We start from the raw sequence: 9,872 nt of genomic DNA, 5'->3' as shown, positions 1-9,872 counted from the left end.
AGGTAAGCGGTTTCAATTTTCAAAGGATTCTACGGGAATTAGACTTTCATGGCGCATTAAACCAGAAACATAATCTTAAACCCCTGCATCATAGATTAGATTACCCTAATATTAGCCTTTACCTTAAACCTTTTATCCATTGTCGCCCCCTAACCCTACCCTTAATAATTCCTTTATTTGGAGTGAACCAAGCCCCGCAGACTCCCAGTACATTATCTATAGAGAAGAGAAGTCCGCCAGCGGTAGCAGCCACACTTCAAATTTCGCCTAGAAGAGGTTTCCTCCCGGGCTGATGTCAGCTCCACAGTTCTGAACATCACAGCAGAGTGGAAGAGGGAGGAGGAGGTTGGAGGGCGTGTAACAGACACAGGTAACAAGCTGCATTCAGGTTAGTCTGCAGCTGAAATCGCTGGGTGATTCAGAGAAGAAGGTGGGTTTGTGAGCCATTTTCTGGGCTGGGATTGAGGACATCTAGGTTCAGTTCCCAACTCTGACCGTGCTCCCTGTTTGCCCTTGGACGAGGCAGTTAATTGCTCTATGCTTCAGTTTCCCAATATATAAAATAGAGATTGTAATATTCCTTCACCTCCCAGGGGGACTATGAAGATAAATATCATGCGATTTTCAGGCATTATTGGGTCATAAAACTACATGGATTTTTTGCAATTCAATGAAATTTGACCTTGTCCACAGAGGAAGAATAGCTAGATATCTTAGTCTCCTTTCAGTTTTCAGACAAAATTCTTGAAATAATTATTATATTTTTATTTGGCCTTTTCTTCCACAGCCATTTTCCTCATTTCGCTAGAAATTAAAATAAAGGGTACACAAGGGTATTTCAACAGACAATAAGTGTTCACACTTTTCAACAGAGCATGCAGCTGCTTACGCAATATACCTGGAAGACGTTATTTTAATCATATGCATTATTGAAAATAAATGCCAAGGGAAAAGGGTTGTCTAACAAATGACATCTGTAGTATGTAAGGTCTTGGAAAAAATTTTGAAGGAGAAAGTAATTAAGGACATTGAGGTCAATGATAATTGGGGAAAAAATACAACATGGTTTTACTAAAGGTAGATGGTGTCAAACCAACCTAATCTCCTTCTTTGAGAGGTGACAGATTCCTTAGACAAAGGAAACGCAGTGGATCTAATTTACCTCGATTTCAGGAAGGCATTTGACACGGTTCCACATGGGGAATTATTAGTTAAATTGGAAAAGATGGGGATCAATATGAGAATTGAAAGGTGGATAAGGAATTGGTTAAAGGAGAGACTACAACGGCTTATACTGAAAGGTGAACTGTCAGGCTAGAAGGAGGTTACTAGTGGAGTTCCTCAGGGATCAGTTTTGAGACCAATCTTATTTAACCTTTTTATTACTGACCTTGGCACAAAGAGCGGGAATGTGCTAATAAAGTTTGCCGATGACACAAAGCTGGGGGGTATTGCTAACACAGAGAAGGACCAGGATATCGTTCAGGAAGATCTGGATGACCTTGTAAACTGGAGTAATAGTAATAGGATGAAATAGTGAAAAGTGCAAGGTCATGCATTTAGGGATTCATAACAAGAATTTGTTATAAATTGGGGACACATCAGTTGGAAGTAACTGAGGTCAAGGACCTTGGAGTATTGGTAGATCACAGGATGACTATGAGCCGTCAATGTGATATGGCTGTTAAAAAAGCTAATGCAGTTTTAGGATGCATCAGGTGAGGTATTTCCAGCAAAGATAAGGAGGTGTTAGTTCCGTTGTACAAGGCACTGATGAGACCTCATCTGGAATACTGTGTGCAGTTCTGGTTTCCCATGTTTAAGAAGGATGAATTCAAACTGGAACAGGTTCAGAGACAGGCTGCTAGGATGATCCGAGGAATGGAAAACCTGTCATATGAAAGGAGACTCAAAGAGCTTGGCTTGTTTAGCCTAACCAAAAGAGGTTGAGGTGGGATATGATTGCTCTTCATAAATATAACAGATGGATTAATATTAGGGAGAGAGAGGAATTATTTAAGCTTAATACCAATGTGGACACAAGAACAAATGGATATAAACTGGACACTAGGAAGTTTAGACTTGAAATTAGATGAAGGTTTCTAACGGTTGGAGGAATGAAGTTCTGGAATAGCCTTCCAAGGGGAGTAGTGGGGGCAAAAGACATATCTGGCTTCAAGACTAAGCTTGATACATTTATGGAGGGGATGGTATGATGGGATAGCCTAATTTTGGCAATTAATTTAGTAATTGATCTTTGATTATCAGCAGGTAGGTATGCCTAGTGGTCTGTGATGGGATGTTACATGGGTTGGGATCTAAGTTACTATAGAGGATTCTTTCCTGGGTTCTGGCTGACGATTCTTGCCCACATGCTCAGGGTTTAACTGATCCCCATATTTGGGGTCTGGAAGGAATTTTCCTCCAGGGCAGATTGGCAGAGGCCCTGGAGGTTTTTCTCTTTCCTCTGCAGCATGGGGCATGGTTCACTTGCTGGAAGATTTTCTGCAGATTAAGATCTTCAGACCACAATTTGAGGACTTCAATAACTCAGACATAGGTTAGGGGGTTGTTACAGGAGTGGGTGGGTGAGATTCTGTGGCCTGTATTGTGCAGGAGGTCAGACCGGATGATCATAATGGTCCCTTCTGACCTTAAAGTCTATGAGTCTATGACATCAAAACAGAATCTTGTCTGATGCTTGGACAGCGATTTAGTTCTAGAGCCTTAGGAGCCGATAGTGTATTTACCTTACACTCATTTACAAAGAGATTTTATTACAATCACTTTACCGACCAATTTTAACCTCCATTTTGCAACAAATTAGCATATTTACATTATTTATTATATTACAAAGAACCTCAATAAATGGTGAGAAAATACTTTAAATACATTTCTTAACTAGATCCCTACCATTTATATTCTCCAGTGGGGGCATTTTAATGCAGTCATTCACAGCCAGGGATAGAAGTACATTTATGGGTATGCAGAGATCTTCCAGGCAGTACATCAGCTCATCTAGATATTGATCTAGTTTTACAACAGGCTAGTAGGGAAGTCAGTACAAACTAAACTTTCATACAGACAATGACTTGTTTATATTGATCTATATTCTAAACGGTGATATGTAAATATGATATTTATATTCCATTTGATTTTATAATCAATGGTAAAAATAAAAAAAATGTAGTAATGGTGGACTGTGAAATTTGTATTTTTATGTCCAATTTTCTAAGGTAGTTTTTAAGTGAGGTGTAACTTGGCATAGGCAAGACCAGTCAGACTCCTGAAAGGGGTAAGAATAGTCTGGAAATGTTGAGAGCCATAAGAACATGAGAATGGTCTGACCCAGTCTGGCCAAAGTCCATCTAGCACAATATCCTGTCTCCTGACAGTGGCCAGTGCCGGGTGCCCCAGAGGGAATGAACAGAACAGGGAATCATCAAGTGATCCACCCCTGTAGCTCATTCCCAGTTTCTGGCAAACAGAGACTAGGGACACCCTCCCTGCCCATCCTGGCTAATAGCCATTGATGGACCTATCCTCCATAAATTTATCTAGTTCTTTTCTGAACCTTGTTATGGTCTTGACCTTCACAACATCCTCTGGCAAGGAGTTCCACAGGTTGACTGTAGGTTGTGTGAAGAAATACTTCCTTTTATTTGTTTTAAACCTGCTGCCTATTAATATCATTTGGTGACCCCTGGCTCTTGTGTTAAGAGAAGAATAAATAACACTTCTCTATTTACTTTATTCACACCAGTCTAGATTTTATAGACTTCTATCATATCCCCCCAGTCGTCTCTTTTCCAAGAAGAAAAGTCTCAGTTTTAAAAATCTCTCCTCATATGGAAGTCACTGTTTTAATGCAGCTGTTTTGAATAAAAAAAATTGGCGCTTTGGAGAGATTAAGAAGGAGTCATCTGATTGCACCACATCCGAGCCAGAATATGTGTTTTTAACAGCGCAGCAAAACTCCGAGGGGCTCCACTTCCAACCTCAATGTGCACAACATTATCTGCAGCTGGGAAGGAAGGGTTTTTGTACAGCTCTCCTATGTGGCTCTGTCACTGTGCTCTCCACAGGGCGCAGTAATACACCGCGCTGTCCCCCCGCCCCAGGGCTGTGATGCTCAGAACTGTGGAGCTGTCAGCAGCCTGGGACGAAAACCTCTGCTGGGCGAAATACGCAGTGCGGCTGCAGCCGCTGTAGGATTTCACTCCTCTATCGAGAATGTACTGCGGTGCTTGGTTCGGGTACTGTCGGTACCAACAGAGAGAGACGTAGTTATTGCTGGTGGTGTAAGAACAGCTGAGTGTCACAGAACCTCCAACTGATCCAGACACTTCGGGTTCCTTGGGTTTGACCGAGTCTCCCCGCGCAGCATCTGCAAAAAAGACAAACAGATTCTTGGACGTTTCACCTGTAATTGAGATGTGGAAATGATTCCACCTGCATTGCAGCTCAAGAGAATTTCAAAGAGGTCTTAGGCTCCTGACTGCATAGGAATTACCGTTATGAGCAGGGCCAGGATTAGCGTTTACCGTCAGGATGAAGAAGCGGGTAAGAATAAGGGTTCAGGGTTATGGTGAGGGTCAGGGTGTAGCATGCGCGTTTTGGTTACAGTCTAGGGTAACGCTTGAGTGTAGGGATAGGTTCATGGTTCGATGGGAATTGAGTATCCAGTTCCCTTAGGCTTCTTTGAAATCCCAGCCCAGTTACCTAGGAGATTGAATATCCAAATGCTGAGAATAAAACACGTCTCCATAGTATCTTCTATCTATACCGATCAAGTTTCAAACTCCCAGCTACTGCCGCTGCCTCAGAGGAACATAAACTTCACGTCTGTGTGAGGGCAACTACGACTGCGGAAATTCATTAGAAACCAACGGAGAGGAAGAGAGAGGAGCTCGGGGAACTCACCGCAGATGCAGTGGATTGAGGTCAGCCTGCAGCTGGCATATTAGTGCTGTTAAGGGGAGGAGGTGTCCTTGTGGACAAGTGTCTGCTCTGAGATTCAGAGAGCTGCTCTACCGCAGACCCTGTGTGTGACGATGGGAAATCCTCCATGACTCAGTTTCACTAGATGTGAAAAAGAGAGGGGTTTATTCTAACTCATACAGGGACTGTTGATATTTCATGACACACTCAGGTATCATTGGGATAGGCGATGAACATGTTTACCAGCAATAATGTCCGCGGTTATCACAAGAAAAATGTAATCGGATGAGGCACCCCACAGTTAACGTCCTTTCGTCCTTCGAATTGCTCAGCCAGAACTCTTGAAAGAATTATTTAAATTATTTTCGTCTTTCCTCTGCTACCTTTGCCCACAACCTGAGTTAAAGTGAAGATCTGTAGCCTAGCAGGGAAAGGTTTCTTATGGCAACCTGTGTTTATATTTTCCATCGGCAGATAACGATGCTTTCTCATGATTTTATCACATACAACAAGCTTAGAGTTCAGGGCTCTCAATATGCATCCTTATGAAAATTGTATTGCAATTAAATAGTTTCCAGACAAATCCGCCCAAAATGTAAATGTATATACAAGCAGGGTCTTGGAGTGACCCCTGGGGAGCTGATAACTGCAGCTGTATCCTGCTACCCCCAAAATGGGTATTTCTATTACCCCATATTTCAACTTGCATGTTACCCCCATTTCAGCAAACGGACGGTATACGTTAACATAACGAGTTTAACCGTCTATTGTCCCCTTTCAATGACATTTTTAATTCACATTTTATCTCTTTATTTGTATTTCCAACTGTAGTTCATTTTGTCTCTATTTTATGGAAATTTTTATCCCTTATTTCATTACAAATAATTTCCCCCACAGACCCTGCTATAGAATATCAGGGTTGAAAGGGGCCTCAGGAGGTCATCTAGCCCAAAGCCCTGCTCAAAGCCGGGCCACTCCCCAAAGTGGCCCCCTCAAAGGATTGAGCTCACAACCCTGGGTTGAGGGGGGGCCAACACACAAACCACTGAACTCTCTCTCCCTCCAACAAGCAGAGAACCATATAAATCATCTCCTAAACGAGACAAAGACGTGTTAATAATTTCCTAATTAAAGGTCAGGCCTATTATATTATCCAAGGGCGATGTTTGAATTAGCTCTTAAAATAAACGTACAACTGTTAAGGGGAGTTGTATCTTTGCAATACAAATACTCTCCTTCGAGGGGCTGCTGACCGTTTTAATGTCTGTAACAGCCCCTGCAGCAAAGCTGGGAGGGTTTTTGAACAGCTCTCTTAAGAAATTCTCGCCCTGTGCGCGCTGCAGGGCGCAGAGATACACCGCGGTGTCCGCCAGCTCCAGGGCTGTGAGGTTCAATTCTGTAGAGCTCTTGGCGGCCTGAGAGGAAAACCTCTCCTGGGCGAAATCTGCAGTATCCCTGTAAGCGCTGTGTGTCTCTGTTCCTTTCCGGGGAATGTACTGAGGGGCTCGGTTAGGAAAGCGGCCGCACCAAAAGAGAGAGAGGCCGACAATGTCGCTGACGGTATCTTAGGAACAGCTGAGTGTCACAGTCTCTCCTACTGCCCCAGACACTTCGGGTTCCTTGGATCGGACCGAGTCACCCAGCGCAGCACCTGCAACAAGACAATCAGGCTCAGGGACACCCTTCAATTGCACTTGACCCTTGGAAGCGGTTCCAGGTGCGCGGCAGTTGGAGGGTGGGGAATTTCGAAGGAACGTAAGGGCGTGATTCGCCCAACAACGCCACAGGAATTGAGGGTAGGGGTGACAAAGGAGGAAAGGCTTAGCGTTTAGGACAAGGGCTAAGGTTAGGGGAATCTGTGCCGGACAGTTTACGATTGTGCTTCGGTTTTAATGCGGAATGAACGTTTAATCCCTTAGAATTATCTGAAAATTCGTGCCCGGTTACCTAGGAGATTCACTATCCAAAAAACAAGAATAACCGGAGTCTCCATGCTGTCTCCTGCAACCACCAATTTTCGACCGAGCCCCAGATATTGCTGCCGCGGCAAAATAAATCTTAACTTCACGTTCCCCGAAGGCAGCTACAATTGGGGAAGGTTAATCAGAAACCCGCCGAGTGGAAGAGGGAGGAGTTTGACGGGCTACTAACAGACAAAGGAAACGAGCTGCGTCCAGGTTAGTCTGCAGAGCAAATCGCGGGGCGGTTCAGGGAAGAAGGAGGGTTTGTGAGTTAGTCTGATTACACCTGGCTTGAGTTCTTGCCTCTGCCACCGACTGCCTGTTTGCCCTGGAGCAAGCCAGTTAATGTCTCTGTGCCTCAGTTTCCCTACATATAATATATATTGTTATATTTCTCCATCTCCCAAGGTGACTATGAGGATAAATATCTTGGGGGTGATTAGCGGTTACTGGGAGAGGGTCATATTACTATATAGTATTTTTTTCGGTTGAGTGAAATCTGAGATTGTCCAAGGAGCAGTGGAACTAGACATCTAACTCTATTTTCTTTGAAAGTTTTGTACATCATTCTTGAAATATTACTTATTTATTTGGCTTTTTCGTCTTCAGCTATTGTTGCTCCACTCGATAAAAATTATGAAATTAAGCATAAAGGGATTTCGAACGACAATAAATATTCACACTTTTCAACTGACCATTCACTGCGTTCACAGTACACCTGGAAGGCATTGTTTTAATCATATGGGTTATGGAAAAGATATGCCAGGGAATAAGGTTTTTCTAACAAATGACGTCGACGCAGAACCTTACCTGATGCTTGAACAGTGACTTAGTTCTGGAACATTGGGAGCCAATGATTGCTTTACATTACTCTCATTGACAGAGCTATTTTACCCATCACTTTCAACCTCCATTTTGCAACAAGTTCGCGTTTTTACATGATTTATGGTATTACTAAGGACCGCAATAGAGGGTGAGAAAATACTTTAAATAAGTTTCTTGACTAGACCCCGCCATTTATATTTTCCAGTGGTGGTATTTCAGTGCAGTGGTTCTCAACCAGGGGTACGAGTACCCCTGTGAGTATGCAGAGGTCTTCCTGGGGGTACATCAACTCATCTAGATATTGGCTTCTTTTTACAGCAGGGTACGTAAAAAGAAATAGGGAAGTCAGTACAAACCAACATTTCATATAGACAATGACCAGCCTGGCTAATAGCCATTGATGGACCTGTCCTACATGAATTTATCTAGTGCCTTTTTTAACCTCGTTATAATCGTGACCTTCACAACATCATCTGACATTAAGAGTTCCACATGCTAACTGCAGGCCGAAATATTTCCTTTTTGTTGGTTTTACATCTGCTGCCTATTGATTTCATTGGGTGACCCCTGGTCCTTGTGTTAAGGGAAGAATAAATAACATTTCCCTATTGATTTTATCCTCACCCGTAGAGATTTTATACACCTCTGTCATATCACCTTAATCTTTTTTTTCCCAAATGGAAAAAGCTCGGTCTTATTAGTCTCTCCTCACATGGAAGCCAGTATTTTAATGCAGCTGTTTGAATAAGAATTTGGCGCTTTGGAGAGATCAGGAAGGAGTCATCTGACAGCACCACATCCGAGCCAGAATATGTGTTTTTAACAGTGCAGCAGAACTCCCGAGGGGTTCCGCTTCCAACCTCACTGTGCCCAACATTATCTGCAGCTGGGAAGGAAGTGTTCTTGTACGGCCCTGCTATGTGGCTCTGTCACTGTGCTCTCTGCAGGGCGCAGAGATACACCGCTGTGTCTGCCGGCTCCAGCGCTGTGATGTTCAGAACTGTGGAGCTGTCATTGGACTGGGGCGAAAACCTCTCCTGGGCGAAATCTTCAGTGTGGCTGGTACCGCTGGCGGACTTCGCTCCCTTCCAGAGAATGTACTGCAGGACTTGGTTCGGATACTGGCGGTACCAGAAAAGATAGGCATAGGCAGCGCTGGTGGTGTAAGAACAGCTGAGTGTCACGGAACCTCCAGCTGATCCAGACATTTCGGGTTCGTTAGACTGAACCGAGTCTCCCAGCGCAGAGCCTGCAAAACAGACAAACAAATTCATGGCCGTTTCACCTGTAGCTGAGACGTGGACATGATTCTACCTGCATTGCAGTTTAGGGAATTTGAAAGACGTTCAAGGGATTTAGGCGCCAAACGCAATAGACATTACTGTTATGAGCGGGGAAGGGTTGAGGTTTAACGTTAGGATTAAGGAGAGGGTATGAACAAGGGTTTAGGGTTGTGGTGAGGGTGAACTGTCAGGTTGTAGCATTCGCGTTTCGGTTACAGTTCAGGGTAAGGGTTAAGTAGAGGGTTAGGTTTAGGGTAAAATGGGAATTGATTGTCTAGTTTCCTTTGAAATCCCAGCCCAGTAACATAGGAGGTTGAATATACAAATTCTGAGAATAAAGCACGTCTCCATAGTATCTTCTCTATCCACCAAGTTTCAAACTCTCAGATACTGCTGCTGTCTGAGAGGAATATAAGTTTCACTTCTGTGAGGGCAGCTACAACTGGTTAAAAGTAATGAGAAACCAACGGAGAGTAAGAGGGAGGAGTTCAGGGAACTTATCACAGATCCAGGAAACACAGGAAGTTCGGGTCAGCCTGCAACTGACACATTAGTGCTGCTAAAGGAAGGGAGATGGACTTATGGACAAGGGTCTGCTCTGGGACTCAGAAACCTGCTCTGCCATATACTCTGAATGTGTGACGATGGATAATTTATTCCTCAGTTTCCCTTGCTGTAAAATAGGGGTGCGGGTTTCCAGTTCCTTTAGGGAATTTTCAGATCTTTTGACGCACTCAGATATCGTTGGTATGGGGCATTAATATGTTTGCCAGTAATAATGTCTGGGGTTATCACCAGAAAATGTGACGGGATGAGGCGCCCCTCTCTGCTAACCTCCTTTGAAATGCCCAGCTAGAACTCT

General features: G+C 43.6%; 2 gene segments (V, D, J or C); both read right to left on the bottom strand.

The window, feature by feature from the left end:
- Positions 1–4,910, bottom strand: part of LOC127031665 (immunoglobulin lambda variable 2-23-like) — a 51,116-nt gene extending 46,206 nt beyond the window's left edge. Inside the window, 2 exon segments of the V gene segment in view lie at positions 4,171–4,387; positions 4,723–4,910. Of these exon segments, the coding sequence occupies positions 4,171–4,387; positions 4,723–4,768 (263 nt within the window).
- A 3,582-nt stretch (positions 4,911–8,492) lies between these two features.
- LOC127031422 (T cell receptor alpha variable 38-1-like) lies at positions 8,493–9,448 on the bottom strand. The segment is given in 2 exon segments: positions 8,493–8,976; positions 9,334–9,448. Coding segments are annotated over 2 exon segments (348 nt in total).
- Between the last annotated feature and the right edge of the window lie 424 nt (positions 9,449–9,872).

Source organism: Gopherus flavomarginatus, chromosome 11, assembly GCF_025201925.1.
Source record: "Gopherus flavomarginatus isolate rGopFla2 chromosome 11, rGopFla2.mat.asm, whole genome shotgun sequence".
Lineage (NCBI taxonomy): Eukaryota > Metazoa > Chordata > Testudines > Testudinidae > Gopherus > Gopherus flavomarginatus.
The sequence above is the reverse complement of the archived record's forward strand: the minus strand, read 5'-3'. Positions and strand labels throughout refer to the sequence as shown.